We start from the raw sequence: 25682 nt of genomic DNA, 5'->3' as shown, positions 1-25682 counted from the left end.
TATATATACACATTTATGTTCTCCATATTATTTATGTATGTGTGTATTATATGTGTATGCATGTATGGATACATATGTGTGTATGTATGTATATATTATATATACAGATATTATTTATGTGTGTGTATACACACAACTTGTACAAACCTTCACCTGTTTTCAAATGGGTTTCATTGCTTCACAGATGGGAAAATGAGGTCAGGTGATAACTTGAATCTCCTAAGTGGAGACTGAAGCAGAAAGTAGTATCCTAGTGTATTGCATTCCTCACCCATTGGTTATATTGAACATTTGTTTAAATATGAGTTATTATTCTGTGTTATTTTGGTCATTGTTTTAAGAGGGAGCAATTCTTCTAGTACACTATTTCCTTATGGACAAAATGATTTCTTCCTAATGTTTCTTTTATTAATGTGATTGTTATTATATTTTATATTCTAGAGAAGCTTCAGTTTGCTATCTAATGAAAATAATTCTAACTTGCCATAAATCACAGCTTTTTAAGAAATATTCCTTTTCCTTCATTTTAACAGACCTACCAAAAGTTTTAAATCTTCATTTATTAAATTCAGGAACAAAAGATGTACCAATAACAGTAAGTTTTTATTTATTCTTTCTCTCTTTCTTTCTAAAATGAAAAGGAAAAAAAATCTCAGAACAGAATTAGAAATAATTAAGCCCTTGCTCTAAAGGGCTTAATGATAGCCTAGAGACTCTTAAGTCTAAGTATGATGTGAGAAACCTAGTCTACCTCTCACTGCCTGAAGTGTAAGAATGAGAAGAAAGTGTATGAACATCTCTAAGCCAGGTTTTAACCAGCGCTCTTAAGGATATCGAAAAAGAATTACAGGCCTACAGATTATAATAAATCAAAGTTCTGCTTTCACAATGGGATGGTTGGGCAACAGGTTATAAGGATTCCATAAAGTTATTAGACTTAAGGTATGGGTTTTGCTGAGGTGGCTCAAGCCTGTAATCCTCAGTACTCAGGAGGCTGAGATTTGAATGTTAGCCAGCCCTGGCAGGAAACTCTGTAAGATTCTTATCCAATTAACCACCAAAACTCCAGAAGTGGAGCTGTAGTTCAAGTTGTAGAGCACTAGCCTTGAGCAAAAAAACTCAGACAGTATCCAGGCCTTGAGTCCAAGCCCCAGGACTAGCATCAAAAAACAGACTTAATGTATGGGTTAGTAAAAATAGGGAAATGAATTGGCAGCAAATAATAATAATAAGGCAAAGAAATATGATAGGTAATGGTAGAGTTCTGTTGTAGACATAATTTCTAACTGGCAGGTATATTATAAACTAGTCTTCTCTCTTCCTTCATACACAGAGCACATGATATCTGTACCTAATAATGGAAGTGGGGCTTATACTATTAGGTGGTTTCAGCCAACAGATAAAAGGCATCTGAAATTTACTTTGGCCCATAGCCTCTGTCCCTGATAAGTGCCCCAAGACACATTCATAGGGAATAATGGAAAAGAAAATCAGAACATTGTTGTTACAACTTGTACTGCTGCTTGAATCTAAAGTCAGAAGACTAAAAAATTATCCATCATGTGGGCTTGAGCACTTTTGTCCATCTATAGCCTAACCCATATTTTACTGTCAGCCTGGAAGAGTAGAGAGCAGAGAGAGGAAAGTATATAAACTGCAGGGGCTGAAACAAGAGACAATCATTCAGTTAGCCTATTGTAATGCACAGTGACCTTCCTTGAGGATAGGATGTGGTTCAAGCCAGGTCTTGAGAGATGTTATATACCATTTCTTCCCTCTAGCCAAGTTTTCTAATGTGGTATAGGGATTTGATGGAAAATTGTCAAGCAAACTGGTCTTTTAGTACAGTATATGGACTGAAGGAAATTTCTTTTCCAGTAAACATTTTATAGAAAAATGAAACTGACAGTTAAGAGTGTGAATGGAAAAAAAAATGAGCTGGGAATGTGGTTTAGTGGAAGAGTGCTTGCATAGCATGTATGAAGCCCTGGGTTCATTTCCTAAGTACCACATAAACAGAAAAGTCCAGAAGTGATACTGTGGCTCAAGTGGTAGAGCACTGGCCTTGAGCAAAAGAAGCTCAGGGACAGCCCCAGGGCTGACAAAAAAAGACACACACACACACACACACACACACACACACCACACACACACACACACACACACACACACACACACACACACCACACACACACACACACACACACACACACACACACACACACACACACCCTGCAGTATTCAATTTATTGCCTTGTTATATACAACTCTGGGAGGCGCATAGATCCTAGCTCTCTATATGGCAACACTGAGTCTGCTTTGTTTGCATTGGTCCTAGCTCTCTAAATACAGAAGCTTAAAAAAGTGACATGCTCAACTATAAAAAAATTTTTTAAAACTCCAAAGTTATAAAACAGTCTATTTAAAAGTTAAAGATTAAGTCTTGAGAGGTAGAATGTATGTGTGTGGTTCTGGGTTCAGTCCTCAGCAAAAGGTATAAAGGAGGGAAAGGAACAAGAGAGAGAAAATATATTGGTACTTAGCAATCAAGTCTTGAAGAACATGTCATTTTTATAGCCAATATTTCTATTAAAATATAGAGCTGTAAGTCTATATATTTACATATGTATGTATTTTATTTAACACCCAAAGCCTATAAATTCTCCTTCAGGGGATTTAGTCTTTTTCTAAATACTATTGTCTTTCTCAACATAGGATTACTGATAGATAAATACCTAACCTGGTAACGGAGAGGTACCCACCTTCAAGCTATTCTGAAGTTGTCTATGCCAGAGCTGTAGGGGAATGGTTATTCTAACATTTATAGAACATTAATACTGTATTTGTACAGAATTACTTTGCCTGAGATATCTTAAAAAGAGTCTGTATAAAGTTTCCTTGCTAATAGATGAATAGCAATCAAAAAATTTACTTATTTTCTGGCAATTTCATCTTCATAACTGCTTTAATTTATGCACAAAATACAATTGTTATACACTAAAAGGATATTTTCCATGTTTGTTTTGTAAGTAGTTTTAATTTTTTCTTTTTGGATTCTTGACTCCCAATTGAGAGTCTCTGGGTGTTAGTTGAGTCTGAATATCCTGAGAAAAGGCTGAAACTGTATTTAGAACATAGTTGCAAGCTGCCTTTCCTGAGAATCTTGCCATAATTTTCCACTTGTTTTGTCTTGTTTTGTTTTGATCCTTTCTTCTTCATTGTACTGGGACTTAAGTTCACCCTCTCTTTCAGCTTTTTCACTCATGGCTGGCACTTATCACTTGAGCTATACCTCTACTTCTGGCTTTTTGCTGATGTTTTTTTGGAGGATAAGAATCTTGAGAACTTGTGTGCCTAGGCTGGTTCCAAAACATGATTCTCAGATCTCAGCCTCCTGACTATCTAGGATTACAAGCATGAGCCACCAGCACCCAGCTCTTGATTTTCTTTTTGAGACAGGGTCTCACTGTTTTGCCCAGACTGGTCTGGAACTTGTGATCGTCCTGTCTCAGCATTCCAAGTGCTAGGATTGCAGGCTAGTGTGTTCTGCTGTGGCTAGCTCCAGTTCTTTATTATCTTTGAGTAAGCCAGATATTAAGCCAGCAGAATTAACCACTATTTAGGTATTTTGTTTTGCTTTGTTTTTGTTTCTTTAGAAAATGTGTGTTAACTGATTTAAGTTTATCTCTATTGATACTGAATAAGTAATTCAGACCACTTATATAAACCATGCATTATCAATTAAATATTTGTTTGCTTCTAATGCAATATATTTTAAGATACTAACATTCAATGTAAAATTTTCCTCTGGTATGGAAAATCTTGAAGTAGTATATTTCATATAAGAAAAACATCTTTTTCACCATCTATTCTAACTTCTTTCTATTTGAGCAAAAACATTTCTTAGTTATTTTTTTGCATGGGTTTATACAGGCTGATAACACTCAAAAAGTGCTATGGTAATTACTGATAAACTGCCATTTCAATACCTCAGCATACTGGGCTATGGTCAGGGTGCCATTGTTGCTGCCTTATATTCAGTACAACAAGGAAGGAATCAGGGACAATATTTGTGAAGGTTTTTGGCTAACTTCAGATCTTTATAATAACTCTGATAAATCATGATCTCAAGATAAAAGTGACTAATATTTTTAAATACTTTGAGCTGTGGCTCAAAGTAGTAGAGCACTAGCCTTAGGAAAAGAGCTTAAGGACAGTGCCCAGGCCTGAGTTCAGGCCGCAACAACAACCTCACTTACCATCCCCCGAAAAAAAGGTTAACATTTAGCTGGGCGCTGGTGTCTCATGCCTGTAATCCTAGCTACTCAGGGAGGATGCTAAAATCTGAGGCTTGTGGTTCGAAGCCAGCTCAGGTAGGAAATGTCTATGAGACTCTTACCCAAAAAACTGCTCACAAAAAGCCAAAAATGGCTCTGTAGCTCAAGTGGTAGAGCACTAGCCTTGAGTACAAAGAGTCTTAAGGACAGTGCCCAGACCCTGAGTTCAAGGCCCAGGACAAGCGAAAAACATCATCATTATCATCATCATCTTCAGTGAATCACAAAATTTTGTAAATAGGATCATAAAACATCTACCCTAGTCCCCTAGCATGTTTTTTACAGGTGCAAGAAATGAACCTGAGTGTGGACAGCTTACTCTTGCTTATACTTCTGTTAGTTCTGGCTTTTCATATGTATTCTACACTGTTTTTCTTCTCTTTGAAAAAAGTATTAGTTTGTTATAGTAGAATAATAAAAGCAAATCAGACTTTCTTACCTTTGTAGTTTATTTTTACAATTCAAACCGATTTTTAGTTGTCAATAATAAACACACATACCCCTCAGAATGGAAAAAATATTTTAAGTGGTTGCTAATAACAGCAAACATTGATAAGTGATGATAGTGCTGTGAGCAAATCATTCAACTCCCAGCCTGTCTGAAATTCAATAGCTTATAAGAGGACATTCTCAAAGAAGAAAAACAAAGGCAGATGAAAGAGTGAAAATGCTGCGTCCAAGGCCAGCAACTTAGACTAACAGTTCTAACACAGGCATTAACAAGGACTGTCTTTTACTCATTGCAGGCTTGTAAAGACTTGCTAGCGACTTAAGACTAACCCCAAAGCAAGGCTGAGGGAGTTGCCTTGACAGCACTTACAGTCACTGTAACAGTTAACCTCCTTTCACTGCAATGACAGACATAAGGCAAAAGGGACTTATCTTTTCTTCACATTCTTCTCAGATGCTTATTGTGCCTTTAGGAGTCTGCCCTTTAATACTTAGTTGGGCAGATTTCTCTGTTGCACAAAGGATGGGTAGGAAACCAGGATAACTTGCTGGACCTGACTGCTGTCCCTGTTTTAATCAGCATGCCTGATAAGTTTCACAGAAAAGAACAGTGTGCTTTTCTACAAAGAATAATAGACTGACATCAAGTTTGTAAGGACCTTCTAAAATTTGACACATGCCTTAGAGTGTTGAGACCAAGGTTAAGACTCAAAGTAAATTATAAAGGAAGATTTTTTAACAAGATTCATATGCAGTACCACAATTTCATATTTGTGCAGTGGGACATCAAACAAAAGGATCCTGGATAAAGTCAGGAAATGTGGTTTCCAGTTCCACTCCTTGGAACACCATTCTCTATAGTGTAAGTTCCCTTCATTTGTACAATAGGGAAAGAGATTAACATCTGTGAAGTCCTTCCAATTGAATTACTTTGTTGTTAATGAGAATAAAAATTAACTTTTTTTTTTTTTTTGGCGGTTGTGGGACTTGAACTATGGGCCTGAGCACTGTCCCTCAGCTCTTCAGCTCAAGGCATATGCTCTACCACTTGAGCCACAGCGCCACTTCAGGTTTTCTAGTGGTTTATTGGAGATAAGAGTCTCACGGATTTTTCTGCCCAGGCTAGCTTTGAACCTTGAGCCTCAGATCTCAGCCTCCTGAGTAGCTAGGATTATAAGTGTAAGCCACCAGCACCCAGCTTTTTTTTTTTTGCCAATTGTAGGGCCTGAACTCTGGGCCTGGGCACTGTCCCTCAGCTCTTCAGCTCAAGCTTGCTCTCTACCACTTTAGCCACAGTGCCACTTCCGGCTTTTTCTGCTTACGTGTTGCTGAGGAATTGAACCCAGGGCCTCATGCATGCAAGGCAGGCACTCTACCACTGAGCTACCTTCCCAGTCCCTAACTATTTTTTAAATATTTGTTTTTCATTTTTGTGGTCTGGGGTTCAAATTCAGGGTTTCACACATGCTAGGCAAACTCTCTACCACTGAGTTACATTCCCAACCCTAGAATATATTATTCCTTTATGTATGCTATAAAAATAAAGACCTTTTGTGGGATTTTTTTTCTGTGATTTGAAGTTCCATTGTTTGAATGGAGTAAAGCAATCAAACCTCTTTCAAGTTAAACATCTCTATAATGTACCTCACTGCTCAGTTCCCTAACTAGTAATGTAGCCCTACTCCTTAACAGCAGCATATCTCACCCACACAGTCAGGCCCTAGAGATGAAGAGACTATGCTGCGAGGAACAAATTTTGCAAAATAGCCCTGTCCACACTGGGACACTCCTAGATGAATGTCATCCTTCACCTTTAGACAGTCTGGTATTATATTTGTGCTATGAATTTCTTGAAGAGGGACCACTTCTTAATTTATCCTCATGTCACCTTCCATGTTATATGAATTACACATTCATTTGGGAAATAAATACCTTCTAAAAAATATTTTAAAGCCAAATATGGTGTCTGGGACATGTAATCCTAGCTGTTTGGGAGGCAGAAATCAGGCCAGTTCAGCTCAGGCAAACAAACAAAAAAATGAGGTTGCCATGCTCCATCTTAACCAATGCTAGGTGCACACACATCATCCCAGTAATGTGAGGAAGCAAAATAGGAAGTTTAAAATCTAGGCAGAGCATAAAGCAAGACTCTATCTCAAATATAACCAACTCAAAAAGAGGATGACACAGTAGCTCAAGTGATTGAGTGCCTGCCTAGTAAGCATGAGATCCTGAGCTCAAACCCTAATGCCAACAAAACTTGAACCCAGTTGTATGTTTATCTTTAGGTTCTTCTATTCTCTCATCTGTCATACTTTTTCTCCCTGTACCCATCATTTTATTTCATAAAAATATAAAGAAATGACTTTGAAGTTTTACCCATTTCACATATTTCAGTTAAAGCTATTATAAAAGTTTATTTTTGTTATTCTTTTCTAGTATACTTTATAGTATAGACAAATGCCTAATCAATTACACCAAATTAATGCTATTTTTTTCTTTGTAGAGTGTTCGACCTACACCACAAAATGATGCTATAACGGTACATTTTAAACCAATTACATTAAAAGCTTCTGAAAGTAAATACACCAAGGTTGCAAGCATTAGTTTTGATGGTAAGTATTTGCTTTTTTGTGTGTGTGCCAGTCCTGGGACTTCAACTCAGGCTTGGGCATAGTCCCTGAGCTTTTTTGCTCAAGGCTAGTGCTCTACCACTTGAGCCACAGCTCTACTTGGAGCTCTTTTGGTGGTTAATTTGAAAATAAGAGTCCCATGGACTTCCTTCCCAGGCTGATTTTGAACCACAGTTCTCAGATATCAGCCTTCTGATTATAGCCATGAGCTACCAGCGCTGCCTGTATTTACCTTTATTTTTCTTTAATACACTGATGTTATTTTGATAAGCTAAAAAACAGCTATGTTAACGTATTGATAGATAAATCCAGACTCTTTAAGTCAGATTTTACATTAATGTTTTTCCCCCATAAACCATCATAAACTCTTACTTGATTGACTCATGAAAGAAAAGACTAACTTCATAAAGCTAAAGCACTGTTAGAAGTTGGGAAAAAAGTATTAGTAATAGATAAACATTAACAAATACATTAGAGTTGGGGTATTTTTTGTAATCTGGTTAGGCCAGTTTACAAAATTATATATGTGTATGTGTATTGGCTATATATAAATTTGCAATATGTTCTGATTTGCCTTAACTATGAAGTATTAATTTTTGTAATTAAGAACTATTGTATTTAAATTTCAAAAGCATATTTATGTTTGCTGGCAAAAGTATCTGTAGCATTGTAATGTTTTTTATATATACTGACTTTTATATGGAAGACAGAAATTCCTTCTTAGCTATTATTTCAAATATGTATATTCTGTCATTTGAAATGTTAGCCCAGATTTTGTGTGTGTGTATATATATGCCAATCCTGGCAGCACTCAACATGGGCTCTGTCTCTGAGCTTTTTTGCTCTAAGCTAGCACTTTACCTCTCCAACTATATCTGCACTTCCAGCTTCTTTGGGTAGTTAATTGGAGATAACAGTTTCACAGACTTTCTTACCTGGCTGTCTTTGAACCACAGTCCCAAGTAGCTGGATTACAGATGCGAGCCTGTAATCCTGTAATCTGGAGTCCAGCTAATCCAAATTTTAACAGCCAGTTTTTATTCAGTTTTGCCTAGTTTCATGGAAACTTACTGAATTTGCTGTCACAGAATTTTTAAATAGTGACTTAGCAGCTGCTTAATTGTGTATAAATTATATTAAATGAGATCTAAAAGTCTGAATTGGGCCTGTCTCATAGGGACCCATGCAAGTGAGAAGCTGTGAAGTTGAAACTTCAGCTTTTCATAAAGCCATGTCTGCTCAGAACCCACATTTTGCAGCTCAGTCCCTGTGGTATAATGAGAATAATAGAACCCCTGTGGTGTTACTCCTCATCCCTGGAGAGTTCCAGAGGGGATCTGGATCAGTGACACTGATCATTGCTGTGCTAGCATTAGGACCAGCAAGAACTCCCAAGGAATCAAAATTAGATAGACAGTGCACTTTAATGATGTCAAGAGTTAGTGTTATAGGGGGTGTTGAAGCTATAGTTACTTCCAAATCTGTGGTAAATAGACTCTATGCTGCTAAAGGACCACATTTGTGAAAATAATTGTCAACATCAGCAGGGACATACAGAAGAGAAAGTGACTAAAAGTAATTCCTGAACCTGAGAACACTTAGGGTGACTCACCTTTTGAATTTTAAACCCAAGGAACAGGGTACTATTCATTGGCCACACTTGTACAGTATAACTCTCCCATTCTTTAGAGTGCCAGGCTCTTCCCCTTTAGTTCCGTATTGGCACTGCAGCAAATATCTTCATTGAGATAAATATGGAATCATTAATGTGGGGGTTTTTTTGGATCTGAATTTAAATGCTCCTCCCTTCCCCTCCCTTCCTCACACTAAATCTGATCTCACCAGAATCCACATATATTTTCTTTAATAAATATATCCCTCTTCTTTCTTCTCATCTCATCTCTCATCCTTTTTCTTCTTCTCCCCTTCTCCCCATCTCCAAGTAGCTAGAATTCTAGTAGTGAGCCACCTCACTCCAACTTAAAAGTGATTTTAATGTCATAGGGAAACACTTCCACTTTCCAGTTCAGCTACTACCACTCCAGGGCCCAACAAAAAATACTTCTGAAATTGCTGTGAAAATCAGAAAGTGTGTTTTACTTTAGACTATACCTTATGTAAGTTAACTATAATGTTTTATCTAATAAGTATCTTCCTCATCAAAAAAAAAAAAAAAAAAAAAGGTGCTGGTAGCTCACCCCTATAATTTTAGCTACTCAGGAGGCTGAGATCTGAGGATCGTGATTCGAAGCCTGGGGCAGGAAAGTCCATGAGACTCTTATCTCCAATAAACTACTCAGGAAAAAGCCAGAAGTGGTGCTTTGGCAAGTGTAGAGGGCTATCCTTGAGTACAAAGAGTCTTGGGGACAGCATCCAGGCCCTGAGTTCAAGCCCCATGGCTGGCAAAAAATAAAATCACTTGTTTTTTTAACCGGTTTTCTGAGATTTTTTTTAACCAGTTCATGTGCTAAAATTTAACATGACATGCTACTGTAAAAGGTCTGAATTATGGCCCTTGTAATCAGCCTTATATTGAGACAAATTATGAAAACTTAAAAGTACCTAGAAATGGCTAGCAAGCAAAAAGAAATAAGAGGCTTAATGGGAATTTTAAAAACCTAGTTACCATGATCAAATACTAAGTGCCATACTCTTTCTTTGTTCTTTATTTTCCTGAAATGGATTATCCACATTTGCTAAACTCATATGTAAATTCTTCTCACAAATGCAAGTGTGCTTAAAAGGAGGATAAAAATGAAGAAGGAAATGGATACCCTGGCTAGATCCACTGAATCAGTTTATATAATTCCAGGTGGGATTATTCAAAACTATAAAAACCTAAAGGTTTGCTTCCACAGTGAGGCAATGTATGATGATATGATCTGATTTCTTATTCACACTGCTCTTAGGCTTAGCTAAACTGAGAAATCAGAGCTCATTACCCTCGATCTCTGCATGCATCACACTACTTTATTGGTCTTAAATAGCAAATCTTTGCTTATATGAGCAATGTTTTTTGTTTTTTGTTTTTTATTTTTATTGCTATACTGTCAACCAGTGTTCTCAAGGGAAGGGCAGTTTTGCCTCTCGGGGGACATTTAGTAATGTCTAGAGACATTTTTGGTTTTCCCAGCCAGAGGGATGCTATTAAGACCTAGAAAATAGAGGCTTTGTTGCTGTTACACATACTACAGTTCACAAGATAGTCCCTAAAACAAAAAATTAGACTGGACTAAAATGTCCATAGTTTTGAGGTTAAAAACCCACAGTGGAGTTAAGTAAAGCTGTTCAACACATGTGGCTATAGAGAGTAACTTAGTTACTATGTTTCTTAATGATTTTTTTTTCAGTCCACAGAAGTCACTTATTTTCTAGTAGTTAAAAAAAAAAAAAAAGTGCTGGGTGGCTCACACCTGTAATCCTAGCTACTCAGGAGGCTGAGATCTGAGGATCACGGTTCAAAGCCAACCTGGGCAGAAAAGTCTATGACATTCTTATCTCCAATAAACCACCAGAAAACTGGAAGTGGCGCTGTGGCTCAAGTGGTAGGGCATTAGCCTTGAGATGAAGAACTGAGGGACAATACCCAGGCCCAGAGTTCAAGCCCCATGACCAGCAAAAAAAAACAAAGAAGAAGAAGAAGAAGAAGAAGAAGAAGAAAACGAAGCCAGCCACTGGTGGCTCACACCTATAATCTTAGCTACTCAGGAAGCTAAGATCTGAGGATTACAGTTCCAAGGCAGTCTGGAAAAAAAAGTCTGTAAGATTCTTATCTCCACTAAACTAACAGAAAAAAGCCAGAATTGGAGCTGTGGTTCAAGTAGTAGAGCACTAAGCCTTGAGCAAAATAAGCTTGGGCCCAAGCACTGAGTTCAAGCCTTAGGACTGGCACAAAAAAAAAAAAAAAAAAAAGACAGTTGTTGTTTTTTTTTTTTTCAGCTTCAAGGGCAAAAAAGCCATCTCAGTTTTCTGGGAAAATAACTGTTAAAGCAAAGGAAAAGACTTACTCTAAACTTGAAATACCGTATCAAGCAGAAGTCTTAGATGGGTAAGTTTGTTCTTCAAGTAAGCTTTATAACTTTTTTGCTAATCAGTGAATTCCATTTTCCTCCTAAGTAACCTAGTAGGAAAAATCATACCCAAGTTCATCTAAACTCAAAGGATTCTTGATGAAAAGTACAACTGTAGCTGAAAGAAAAAATCCTGTATCTTGTTTATTTTTTACTTTCTTAGAAGAAAAAAGTAAATGTGGTAGTATGACTTTTGTCGTAATTATTTATTCAAAAGTGAATCTGATACTTTTTTTGAAAATAATAAAGCACTTGAACCATTTCTTTCTATCCTTCTTTTGTAACATGTAAGTCTTTGTGGCTTGCTACTCAAGTATTTTGTGAGTTAAAAATATCAATATTCCTTTATAAATTCATAAGCACGTCTAGAGTTATTCTTGTAAGTGGATAGTAACATGTAAATCATTTTCTAATTATACTTCAACCAGTGAGTTTTATTGATATGCAAGTTGGTAGGTATATATTTTTACAAGGCTTGTTGCACTGTTATTGATAAACATGATAAGATTTTGGGTCATTGTTGATCCTGATTATTTGTTATATGTAGTTCATTGAAGAATAGTTCTTAATATTGCATTGCAATATTTTGTAAGATATGTCTTGTTCTAAATTGTATAGTCACGTTACAATATTCTATAGTTCTAATATGATTATAATCCTTAAGGCTAAGTGTAAATTATTCCAACAAAAGAACAGGTTTTACATTAACATGTGGAAATAAAAATGATTTATTTTGTTTTTGTTTTCTCTAAATAGTTATTTGGGATTTGATCATGCTGCAACATTATTTCACATCCGAGACAGTCCTGCTGATCCTGTGGAGAGGCCAATTTACCTTACTAACACTTTCAGTTTTGCGATCCTCATTCATGATGTGTTGCTACCAGAAGAGGCCAAAACAATGTTTAAAGTATGTCTAGGAATCCTCGTGTTTTTTATTTCACTGTTCTAACAACTAAATGATACTGACACTTTTTTTTCTCCCCCCTCATTACCTAGGTTCACAACTTCAGCAAACCAGTCTTAATTCTTCCTAATGAATCAGGATACATTTTTACCCTGTTTTTTATGCCATCCACATCATCCATGCACATAGATAACAACATTTTACTTATTACCAATGCTTCTAAATTTCACTTACCAGTACGGGTGTACACAGGCTTTTTAGATGTAAGTATGCTATCTACCTTTTTAAAAAATTTTATTATAAAAATGCTGTACAGAGGGGTTATAGTTACATAAGTATGGTAATGAGTACATTTCTTGTCCAACATTGTTACCCACTCCTTTGATTTTCTCCCACTATCCCTTCCCTCCTCCATTACTCTCCCCCACCTCAAATTGTAAAGTTCATATCCAACATAGTGTCTTGTGAGTATCATTTTTGCATTGGGTCATCCTTTGTCCTCAATTCACCATTTTGTTGTTCCCCTTTCCTTTCCGAAATCAGATAAATGTATATACAAGACATAGGGTACCAGAATCAAAGACCGTGATTGCCAGGATAAACCAAAGGAAAAAGAAAAATGAAATAAAACAAAAAGAAAGAACTTGATACAGTACATTGATAACAACAAGGACAACAACCAAAAAAAAAAAAAAAAAGACCTGTTGTTTCCATGTCTTGGAGTTCATTTTAATTACCTACCATCATTTTATATGGTCATATGTACATAGCTATTGAGCTATTGTGATCATCTGCTAGGACTATCCTAGACATACACTTAATTATTACAAAGGAGGGAGACCATGGAGCCTATGTTTCTTTGAGTCTGGCTTACTTCACTTAATATGATCTGTACCAAGTCTTTCCATTTCCCTATGAATGGAGTGATGTCATTCTTTCTGATGGAAGCATAGAATTCCATTGTGTATATGTATACCATTTTTTCTTGACCCATTCATCTATTGAGGGACATCTGGGTTGGTTCCATATCTTAGCTATGGTAAATAATGTTGCAATGCACAGAGTTGGGTTAGTAGTGTTAGAGTGGCCTTGCTTGTGATCATTTGGATAAATGCCCAGGAGTGGGATTGAAATGCCCAGGAGTGGGATTGCTGGATCATAGGAGATGTTTAGTCATTTGAAGAACCTCCATACTGCTTTCCAGAGTGGTTGAACCAGCTTACATTCCCACCACAGCCCTGCCAGCATCTTTTATTGTTTTCTTGATAATGACCCTTCTAACTGGGGTGAGGTGGAATCTCAATGTGGTTTTGATTTGTATTTCTCTAATGGCCAGAAATGTTGAACATTTCTTCATGTGTCTATTGGCCATTCTTTCTCTCCAGAGAAGTCTCTTTTTAATTCTTTAGCCCACTTATTAATGGGGTGGGGAGGGGGAGGTTTCTTTCAGGATTTGTTATTGGGAGTTTAATTTTTTGAGTTCTAGGTATGCAACAGACAAAGGCTTGTCTGTTGTACAGCTAGTGAAGATCTTCTCGCAATCTGTGGGCTTTCTATTTATCTTGCTAGCTGTGTCCTTTGCCATGCAGAATCTCTGTAACTTAATGCAATCTCATTTATCTAGCCTTTGATTTGTTGTGTTTCTTTAGAAAGTTTTGACCTGTGCCGAGGAGCTCTAGCATATCCCCTATCCTTCTTGTAATATTTTCAGGGTCTCTACTCTTACCTTGAGGTTTTGATTCTGGTGTAGGGTGATATATATGGATCTAACATTAGTTTTTATATGTATATAGCCAATTCTGTCAGCACCATTTGTTGAGGAGGCTCTTTTTTCCATCTGATAATTTTGGTTCCCTTATCAAAGATTAGGTGGCCATAGGTCTGTGGAATAATGTCTGGGTCTTCAATTCTATTCCATTGGTCCTCAGACCTGTTCCTGTGCCAGTATCGAGCTGTTTTTATAACTACGGCTTTATAATAGAGTTTGAAGTTTGGTGTTGATATTCCTCCAACACTGTTCTTCCTGCTAAGGATTATTTTTGCTATTCAAGGTCTTCTATTGTTCCATAGGAATTTTTGGATTGCTTCTTCTATTTCATTAAAGAATGTTTTTGGGATATTGATAGGTATCACATTGAATTTGTAGTACTATCTGCCTTTAAAATGTGAACTCCTAACCATCTTTTCTGTTCTAAGATATTGTGAGGTAATTGTATAGCACTCTCTTAAGCTCTCACAAAGTAATCTAAATTCCTTCCTTGTCAGTTTCTCAAGATACAGTATCTACCTCCTTATTGTCAGAGGACATATGTAACTCCCCCCAATGAGTATCCATGTTGTCTGAGAGTGTTTGGCTCCAGAATCCACTGTAGTTGTCACAATTTGTGGATGCATAAGTCTTATTTATTAAATAGTATAATATTTGTATATAGTCAGTGAATTCTATGGATGGGAAACCCACAGATAAGGAGAGCCAACTATACATAATTTTTTTCTGTGGTTAGCAATGATTGTTTAATATATAAATTAAGTACAATAAGATATAGATTAACAGGCTTAGAATATTGCTTACTGGTAGAGTGCTTGCCTAGTATGCATGAAGCCTTGGGTTCAGTTCCTCAGTACAACATAAACAGAAAAGCCAGAAGTGGCACTGTGGCTCAAGTGGTTAGAGTGCTAGCCTTGAGCAAAAGAAAAGCTCAGAGACAGTGCCCAGGCCCTGAATTCAAGCTCCAGGACTGGCACCCCCCCCCAAAAAAAAGAAATTAACAAGAATAAATAATAAACTAGGATTTATAACAGTATATTGTAATTAAGTTATTATTGCTTTTTCACTTAAATACTTTTTTTTGCTGGGCCTGGAGCTTGAACTCAGGGCCTGTCCCTGAGCTTCTCTGTGCTCAAAGCTAGCTCTACCACTTGAGCTACAGCACTTTTGGCTTTTTCTGAGTAGTTTAAGAGTCTCATGGACTTTCCTGCCCAAGCTGGCTTCAAAGCATGAGCCTCAGATTACAGAACTCAGATCTCAGCCTCCTTAATAGCCAGGATTACAGGCATGAGCCACTGGCATTCAGTTTAAGGAAATACTTTATGGTTTCTCTTTTTCATATTTGAATTGCTAGAAACACTGCAAAATAAGAGTTTCTTAAACACAGGTACAGTAACACAACAACAGGCAAATAGCTCGAACAGCTAGTAACTGACAAATGAATAGTATGTATAGCACAGAAATGTTGGAGAAAGGAATAATTCACATCCCAAACCAGGATAACACAAGATTTTGTTGTACTATGCAGAATGGCATGCACTTGGAAACCTGATGAATTGTTTACTTGTGGAATTTTCCTTCTTAGTATATTTCAGCTGTCATTGATTCATCTCTCCTTATAATACAGTTACTTCCTCTAGTTACAAACTCCATTTAACTGTTTCTCATATTCTGCTTTCTCTTGATTTTGCTTTTAAATTGTTGCAATGATGGGAAATCTAAAAAAAAAAAAAAACTAAATGGAATAAAAATAATAGAAAAAAGATGTATAAGGAAGGTTAAAGAGGCAATTTTGTAGGGAAGAAATGACCAAAGTCAGGAAGTACCAAACAACAACCAGATGAAAAATGGAAGTAAGGATTAAGCAAGTATATACATTAGGAAAGAGTCATGCAAATACAATACAGAAGGAAGAATAAATGTCCTCCTAGTATAGAAAAATGAACCAGGGGGAAAAAAATCTGGATGTTATGAGAGCAAACAATGAAACAACTTCAGATAAGACATAAAGCTATTGGGAAAGTTTAAAAGTATGATAGGACATATGTAATGCTCCAGCAAGTCAACATCAATTAGTATCATTGTTAGAGTAAATTAGACTTTGCCAGAAAACCATGCAGACATCCAGGTACAAAAAAAACAAAGAAAAGTTATATTGCCAGCAAAGGGACCGGAAAGATCCCTTCTCACAAGAGAGGAGTGAGAAGTGCAGGCTATTGTCTGAGGTGACCTATATAACCTACTGGGGCTAGGAGGGGCTAGGAGGCTTCATCATGGCAGGGGCTTCATCATGGCAGACTAGGATTTATGGCTGCTGCACCAGTAGTAAGGGGCCCTGTAGCTGCCCAGATCTAAGGTCACTCTAAGGGGCTCTTGCTGCCTTATTTGGTGGTAGCTGCCTCAGAGAAGTGCCATCTCAAGGTAGAGGGGGTTGGAGGCTGATTATTTACTGCCTTTACTAAATGAGCCTAGTGTTGCCTAGGAAGGGAGCATGCCAAGCTGTGGAAGGGGGAAAGTAGCATACTAAGCTTTGGGAAGGGGGCTCATTGGGCTAACAATCATAGAATTGAAGGGAGTCTAATTATTATCCCAGTCCTTCAGTATTTTGTTTCAGTTATGACTTATTTATAATTCATATGTGAGTGTCCACTGAGACCACAGGTTTTGGTTAATCACCAGGGGTTCCATGTAACCTTTCCCAGTATTTAGCCTCTTTCTTTTGTGTAACTTCAGAAGAGAAGTGGCTGCTTTGTTGAGAAGCAGTTTCCATTCCTAGTTGGTCGGAAGATTGTATTAGTACAAAGTTCTTAATTGTGTTTTATCTCTGTATGTATTTATACATTAAATGTAGAAATTGCGGGCTCCAGTGGCTCATGCCTATAATCCTAGCTACCCATAAAGCTGAGATTTGAGGATCTTGGTTTGAAGCCAACACTGGCAGAAAAGTGAGACTTTCATCTCCAGTTAACCACAAAAAGACAGAAGTGAAGCTGTGGTTCAAGTGGTCAAACACTGGCCTTGAGCACAAAAGCTCAAGGACAGTGCCCAGGCCCAGAGTTCAAGCCCCAGGTCTGGCAAAAAAAAAAGTAGAAACTCTAATCTTACTATAATCACTTCTTCCTTTTGATAACATGCTATAACACAAAGATAGCTTTATATTTAATTCAGTTCCTTTATCTCATTCTAGTACTTTGTGTTACCTCCCAAAATAGAAGAACGTTTCATAGATTTTGGAGTACTGAGTGCTACAGAAGCAAGTAACATTTTATTTGCGATTATAAACAGCAATCCAATTGAGGTAAAAAAAATTGTTTTTATTCTAAATCACACTTAAGGGTTTTATACTTGTGTTGTGATAATCACTTCCATGTTTTCTCCTTTTATAGTTGGCTATAAAAAGTTGGCATATCATAGGAGATGGTTTATCAATAGAACTTATAGCTACAGAAAGAGGCAATAGAACTACAATAATTTCAAGCCTTCCAGAGTTGGAAAAATCTTCCTTATCCGACCAGTCATCAGTAAGTATGCTTTCTTACTGTTAACTGATAATAAGATGGATGCCTAAGACTAAAAGTTAGTGACAATGAGATGTACAAAACACTATGTTGAAAATGAACTTTACAACTTCGGGAGTGGGGGAGTAGGTAGTTGTGGAGGTGGGAAGGAAGGGATGGTAGGGGGAAAACAAAGGAGGCAGCAATGCTCAATAGGAAATGTACTCATTACCTTGCTCATGTAACTGTAACCCATCTGTACAGCATTTGTACAATAAAAAACATACCAAAAAAAAAAGTTAGTGAGACCATCATCTTAACAAATAAGCAGGACACAATGGCACACACCTGTGATCCCATCTACTTAGGAGGTACAGGTAAAAGGATCAAAGACCACCCAGGCACAAACATCAGATCTTACCTGATAAATAACTAAGGGCATGGCTCACTACCTGCATAGTAAGCCCAAGTCCCTAAGTTCAAGACCCTAGTACCACCAAAGTAAAAAAGAATAGATATCTAAACTGCAAATAAAAGACCATTACTGTGTTGCATACTTTAATATGTTATATAATTCTTAATAACATTGGTTATGTGATATTGAAAGGACTTTACAGATAATCTAAATCAGCCCTCTGAACTCTGATAGGGTTGGTCTACCTTATTGTAACAAGTTGCATGGGAAGCAAAATGTCATTATCTTTATGTAACACGGTATCATTACAGGAGAAATTCCCGTAGGTACTAAATAACCCTTGTGTGTACCGAGAAAACAAAAGTTTCCTGAATATTTGGAAGAATGTTTTTCAATCAGTCAATTGTGTGAAAATGGTCTTGAAGGTTTTCTATATTAACTAGAAGAAAGTATCAAACATGGAAGCAAAAATTGGTTCCTACGTACTTTTACTCTGATAAACATACATAGTTTGATACTAAGAACACTAAAGAAGAAAAGCAGCTCACTCTCTTCCCTCATCACTATAGAAAAAAAGGAACTCAGAGTGGAGACCTGCTGATAAAAGAATTAGTAGGACTACCTACTGTCAAATATATCTCATCTTTAGGTTAGAATAGAAGTTCTTGGAAGTGGGGCTGGGAAGGTGGCTCAGTGGTAGAGCACTTGCCTTGCATGCTCGAGGCCCTGGGTTCGATTCCTCAGCACCACATAAGAAAAAAAAAGCCGGAAGTGGCGCTGTGGCTCAAGTGGTAGAGTGCTAGCCTTGAGCTGAAGAGCTGAGGGACAGCACCCAGGCCCAGAGTTCAGGCCCCACGACCGGACCCAAAAAAAGAAGTTCTTGGAAGTAATTTTACAAAAAGGAAAGTGCATGTTCTTATGTGTATTTGTCCTTTGTTAAAAACTATGCTTCCATGGAATGCCACAATTTGAGGTTTTTAATATGACAAGCCTTAACATAAATAAAGCCACTGTTAAACAACATTAGAGTTACAATGAGAATCTGAAGCAGAAATAACTGAGTATGTACTTGTCACTAATGTGACTTAGCTGGTGAGCTCTTCAGCCTTCACTTACTTTGGTCACACAGAAAAGGGAAAGTGAAATCAGGAGCTCTGCTGGCAAGAGGCCCACACCTCTCCTGACTTGGCAGGTGGCAATCTGACTGCTCCTTCTGAAGCCAGTATTCTGTGTGGAACATGGTGTAATTATCAAGGAATGGATATTACTTTAGATGTTTATACATGATGTAGTATTTCAGTTTCATACTAGCATATATTAAGATTTAGAAAGTAGTTCTATCATTCCAGCCTTCCTTTTCACTTTTATAGGAAACTTAAACTTTCAGAGATAATGAATGTTACTTCTACTACATACAGGTAATACTAGCATCAGGATATTTTGCAGTATTTAGAGTCAAACTTAATGCAAAAAAACTAGAAGGGATTCATGATGGAGCCATACAGATCACCACAGACTATGAGGTAAGGGCCTTACTGGGGTTCTGAACAATTCAGTCCTTTTTATATTTTTGTTCATTTCAACTGATACATAAGAACTGTAAATATTTCTAGAGCCCCTTATTTTTACAGGAAACAGATCTAAATATACTCATTTCATATCCTGAAAACTGAACTTCTGAGTCATTTTTGGAAATTGGTGTGATTTTTTTTCTGATAAAACTGAAACTTCTAAATAAAAATACTACCTTAGAAAAATGCCCTTAGTGCATTCAGAATTACTCTGTTAGAACCTCACCAGATGGTTACAACCTCTTACAGGACTTTAGAGTTACATGTCTACAATTCTTCCTGTCGTCATAATTGTCTTGTTTGACAATTTTAAAAAAGAGGGCAAAGTAGGAAAACCATTCTTTAACTTGAATTCTCAGAGTTGATAATTATAGGAGTCATTTTAAGTCAAAGTGCAAACAAATCATTGAGCTCCTTTTTATAATAGACTCTTTCTTGAGTTTACATCCTTAGGTTTGAATGGTTGTATTTCTCTTTTATGGATTTATTTCTACAAGATATAAACATTTTTAATTTAACATTTAAAAGCATTTTGGGAAGAGAGGTAAATTCAACAAGTTGCTGTCTTTATCCCCCTACATATTTAATATGCACAACCTCCTCATGAAAGAAATCTAACTGCAGAATAAACAGAACTTTTCATTTAATAGGTAATTCATTGGTAATGTGTCAATTAAGTCCAAAAGAGAGGAATTCATACTTTCTATTCATTCAGATGTAGAAGTAAGCCAGACAAGAATGACTGGCACCTGAAATCCTAGCAACCCAGAGGCTGAGATTTGGAGGATCAAAGTTTAAACTAGCCTGTGCAGAAAAGTCTGTGACCTAATCTATAAAAATAACAGGCAAACAAACTGGTCTGAAGACCCAGAAGTAGAGTACCAGTCAAGCAAATAAGCCAAGCAAACTTGAGGTCCTGAATTCAAATCCCTGTACCACCAGAAATAAAAAGAAATTATAAAATTACATTTCAAAGTTAAGACAGATTTTTGTTGCATGGATGAAGTAAGAATAAATATCCTCTAGTATCACTTCATTTCTAACTCATTTGTAATGGATTGTTAATTGAGAGTTCAACTCCAGAATGTTCAACTTTTAAAAAAATTGAGTTGATATCTATTTCTGTGTACAAAAAAATAGAGAACTATATATAGATAGAAACTGCTGAAGTTTTACATCATTTTAGGAGTATAATTTTCTTTTTGAAATTAACCTACAAAATAGCTATATTTTTAAAATCTATCTGCATTTTCCCATTATTTAGTCTTATTAAGTATGTTTTCAATGAATGACTGAATGGTACATAGAAATTTATTGTATTTTCAATATATTTTATGGAAACATTGAACAGTTTATTAAATAGTACTCAGGGCAATTTTAATATTGGTTTTGAATTGGTCATTGCCAGTTCAGGTCCCAAAATGAGCTTTATTTTTCAATCCCTAGAATAATGTAGTAATTGTTAAGCTCATTATCAGACTTAAACACTGACAAATGGTGGTCTGTCTTTTCACTCCACAGATCCTAACTATTCCTGTGAAGGCTGTGATTGCAGTGGGCTCTCTAACCTGTTTCCCTAAGCATATGGTTCTTCCCTCTGCTTTTCCAGTAAGACACTTAATTTACAGACTTTCTTGTTAAGTTTGCCTTTGCCTCTGCATTTCTAGAATTCAACAGGAAATCCAGTTTTTCTTTCTTAATCATTTATTATAAAGTAATGTATTGGACTAGCTCTTTTAGAAGACATTAAGAGGAATAAGAAATCCCCCTTCCTGCTGGGTGCCTGTGGCTCATTCCTGTAATCCTGACTACTCAAGAAGTTGAGATCTGAGGATTGCAGTTTGAAGCCAGCCCAGGCAGGAAAGCCTGAGAGACTCTTATCTATAATTAAATTACCAAAAGCCAAAAATGTAACTGTGGCTAAAATTATAGAGTACCAGCCTGGCGTGAAAATATAAGGGACAGTGCCAGATCCTGAGTTCAAGCTCTAGTACAAGCACAAAAAAAGAAACAAACAAACACACACACCCTTCTTCAAAAGTTTTACTGTCTAGAATGGGAAATGGACTCAGAGATGTAAAAACAATCTCTCTTATGTAACCTGTGAGAGACAACATAATAGAAGAATCAAAACATTGAAAAAGTACATACAGTAAAACCTAAATTCAAGGTAGCTCTTTAAAAATAACACATTTTGAATTACAATATATCTCCATCAAGTTTTAGTTTGTTCTTAAGTAAACTTTCACCTTCCTGCCATTCTACTTTGCTCTGATTATATATTGAACTCTTGACTTCATTGTTTTTTTAAAAAATAATGATCTCTTTATTTTCTGCATAATAACTATGTGAGCTTAAGAAAATTTAACCAGGGGCTGGGAAGGTGGCTCAGTGGTAGAGTGCTTGCCTTGCATGCATGAGGCCCTGGGTTCGATTCCTCAGCACCACATAAGCAGAATAAGCTGGAAGTGGGTGCTATGGCTCAAGTGGTAGAGTGCTAGCCTTGAGCTGAAGAGCTCAGAACAGTGCCCAGGCCCAGAGTTCAAGCTCCACAACCAGCCAAAAAAAAAGAAAATTTAACCATATGTGACTGAGTTTGTTTGTTTGTTTTCCTTCAGGGGAAAATAGTTCATCAAAGTTTAAATATTATGAATTCCTTCTCACAGAAGGTAAAGATACAGCAAATAAAATCTTTATCAGAAGATGTGCGATTTTACTACAAACGATTACGGGGTAATAGAGAAGACTTGGAACCAGGAAAAAAGTCAAAGGTTTGAAATGTATTTGAGAAATCATACCCATTAACAGCTTGTTATTGTGTCCTTCTGTGGATTAGGGATTCATAGTTCTCCTGTGTCTCTTTATAGATTGCAAATATTTATTTTGATCCTGGGCTACAGTGTGGGGATCATTGCTATATTGGTTTGCCATTTCTATCCAAAAGTGAGTATCTTGCTCTCCCTGATTCCTTCATTGCCCACAAAATACTCTTTTTTCCCTTTTAATTATTTTTTTGATAGTGTCTCACATTTTTACAATCAACCTTGGACTGTGATCCTCTCACCTAAGACTTCCCATGTAACTGGGATTATAGGCATATACAGTACCAACACACCCAAGCTCCCAAAATATTTATTTAATTAAAGGCTGTCATTGTTAAAGTCCTTGTATCTGGGTACTGTAGAAGTTATTTGAAGAAAAATTGCAAAGTAGATAATCAACTATATCCACTATAAGTGTGTCATTACTTGTGTTTCCTTGTTTTAGCTGAACCCAAAGTACAGCCCGGGGTGGCTATGCAGGAAGATATGTGGGAGGCTGACTGGGATTCTCATCAAAGCTTATTCAAAGCATGGATGGCAATAAAGGAAAATTCAGGTCATAGGTAAGTGCTTTATTTAATATAAATCTTCACAGATTTGAAATATCCCAGTTGATCTTGCATTCTAAATGTCACTGTACTTGTATATTAATTACTTTACAGCTAAGAAAATAGGCCTAATAAAGGAAATGGAAATCAGAATAACACTGAGATTTCACCTCACCCCAGTTAGAATGGCCATTACCAAGAATACAAATAACAGATGCTGGCACGGATATGGGTTAAAAAGGAGCCCTAATACACTGTTGGCGTGACTGTAAACTTATTCAACCTTTCTGTAAAACAGTGTGGAGGCATCTCAAAAAAGTAAATATAGAACTACCATATGATCCAGTAATGCCACTCTTGGGCAGTTATCCAAAAGAGTACAAGCTAGGATATAGTAAACTACCAGCACAACCATATTTATTGCAACATTTTTCACCATAGCCAAGATAGGGAATCTGCCCAGCTGTCCCTCAATGGACAAATGAATCAAGAGAATGTGGTATATATACCCAGTGGAATTTTATTCATCCATTAGAAAGAATAATACTGCATCATTTGCAACGAAATGGGAGAACCTGGAAAAAATTATGTTAAGTGAGTCAGGCCTAGAGCGACAAAGGTTGAAAGTTTTCTCTCATATGTGGAAGTCAGAATTAGTTTATAAAAATATAAATAAAGAGCCAGGTGCCGGTGGCTCATGCCTTAATCCTACCTACTCAGGAGGCTGAGATCTGAGGATCACAGTTCAAAGCCAGCCCAGACAAGAAAGTCTGTGAGACTCTTATCTCCAATAAACCACCAGAAACACAGAAGTTGTGCTCTGGCTTAAGTGGTAGAGCACTAGCAAGTAAATACTTTGGGTGATATGCAAATGTATTAACTGAAATACAATAGATTTAGGGGAGCTCAAGCAATATAATTCCTTAGAAAGGTTAAATCATAGTTCAACAAGATAAACACCAAAAAACCAGGTCTTTAATAGGTTTATAGGAAAGGGAAGGGGGAGTAGAAGAATGAAAAGAAGGGAGAGAATGTACAGTCAAAAATTCAGTGTATATCCTACAAAATTAAGAAAAATGAGGGAAGGGTGGCTTGAAAGGAATGGGTAAGAATGTTGAAAGGAGTGATATTGATCAAGATGCATCATAGTTACAAGCTTTTGTTGAATGGCAAATCCTTTATACAGCTCCTTAAAAATAACACAAATATATATATATGATTTTTTAAAAAGAAAATAGGTCTAATCTTCAGAGAGTTATTAGCGACATATCTTAAATTATCAATATCATTGTATGTTATTTAGAAAGGTATACACTACCCATTTTTCTCTTTTCTCCACTCCTTACGGTACTTTTCTATAAAATCAAACAGGGCTTTTTGTTTGTTGCCAGTCCTAAGTTTTGAATTCTGGGCCTGGATACTGTCCCTGAACTTTTCTGCTCTACCACTTAAGCTACAGCTCCACTTCTGTCTTTTTATGGTTAATTGGAGATAGAGTTTCACTGACTTTCCTACCCAGGCTGGCTTTAAACTGCGATCCTCAGATCTTAGCCTGCGTATCCAGGATTACAGTGTCTTACCAAAGACATTACTTGAAGTTGTCTTTCTGTAGGTTAACTACAGAGTTCATCTTAGATATATCCCTTGCATGAGAAAAGCTTTTACTTGACATTGACCTCTGAAAGGCAAGCTTCATTTACTCCACAGCTGTAGACCCAAGTGTCTTGTCTCTTGTAGAAAGTCCTCCTCCTGCCTTTGAAAGTTCTGGCTGTGGCAAGCCATATAGGGCCCTTCAGATGGCTCTCCATTGTGTTTTTAGCATGTAGAAAATGTACTAATAGCAAAGCAGTACACCTGTATTAAATACTTACTTGGTACTATAGGAAGCTGTTCATATACTTCAGAGAAATATTTGTCTAGAAAAAGTGGCAATATTGCATAAAAATATTACATAAAAGGTTCTCAGCTGCAAAATTTGAAATATATTTGTCAGAATTTATATATTCTAGCTTAAATCACTAAAAATTCTCAAACCATTGTAGTTGAACCCGAGAGTTTGTTTTACCTGTCTACTATGAAACATTTTCTTTTTTTTGGGGGGGGGGAGGGGGGTCCGGTCATGGGGCCTGAACTCTGGGCCTGGGCGCTGTCCCTCAGCTCTTCAGCTCAAGGCAAGCTCTCTACCACTTGAGCCACAGCGCCACTTCTGGCTTTTTTCTTTTTGCTTATGTGGTGCTGAGGAATCGAACCCAGGGCCTCGAGCATGCAAGGCAAGAACTCTACCACTGAGCCACCTTCCCAGCCCTATGAAACACTTTCTTAAGGCAAAAGAAAGCTAAGCCCCAAAAGCTAAGCTTTTTAAATGATTAAAATAAATATACAGATACTTCTAGCCTTGAAAAGAGATCACTGATTAAAACACTGCTTTGTGTCCTGTGTTTCCACAGTACACACTAAAAAGTAGAGGCAGTCTCCCAAGTTTTAATATATAGTTAAGAATGAGGGGCTGGGAAGGTGGCTCAGTGGTAGAGCACTTGCCTTGCATGCATGAAGCCCTGGGTTCGATTCCTCAGCACCACATAAGCAAAAAGAGAAAGCCAGAAGTGGCGCTGGGGCTCAAGTGGTAGAGAGCTAGCCTTGAGCTGAAGAGCTGAGGGACAGTGC

The 25682-nt window shown here is 37.0% G+C and overlaps 1 protein-coding gene across 2 annotated transcripts in view; it reads left to right on the top strand.

Moving 5' to 3' along the window:
• The window catches only part of Tmem131 (transmembrane protein 131), a 187238-nt gene that overhangs the window by 113766 nt on the left and 47790 nt on the right, over window positions 1-25682 (top strand). For both annotated transcript variants that reach the window (XM_042695339.1, XM_042695338.1), the window contains exons 11-22: window positions 534-595; window positions 7294-7402; window positions 11360-11468; window positions 12247-12400; window positions 12490-12660; window positions 17353-17463; window positions 17552-17686; window positions 19496-19600; window positions 21170-21256; window positions 22267-22419; window positions 22516-22591; window positions 22916-23033. In XM_042695339.1, coding sequence (XP_042551273.1) covers window positions 534-595; window positions 7294-7402; window positions 11360-11468; window positions 12247-12400; window positions 12490-12660; window positions 17353-17463; window positions 17552-17686; window positions 19496-19600; window positions 21170-21256; window positions 22267-22419; window positions 22516-22591; window positions 22916-23033 — 1390 coding nt within the window. The remainder of the gene's footprint in view (window positions 1-533; window positions 596-7293; window positions 7403-11359; window positions 11469-12246; window positions 12401-12489; window positions 12661-17352; window positions 17464-17551; window positions 17687-19495; window positions 19601-21169; window positions 21257-22266; window positions 22420-22515; window positions 22592-22915; window positions 23034-25682) is intronic.

The sequence above is a fragment of the Dipodomys spectabilis genome, unplaced genomic scaffold, assembly GCF_019054845.1.
Source record: "Dipodomys spectabilis isolate Male_0828 unplaced genomic scaffold, ASM1905484v1 ptg000187l, whole genome shotgun sequence".
Classification (NCBI taxonomy): domain Eukaryota; kingdom Metazoa; phylum Chordata; class Mammalia; order Rodentia; family Heteromyidae; genus Dipodomys; species Dipodomys spectabilis.
The sequence above is the reverse complement of the archived record's forward strand: the minus strand, read 5'-3'. Positions and strand labels throughout refer to the sequence as shown.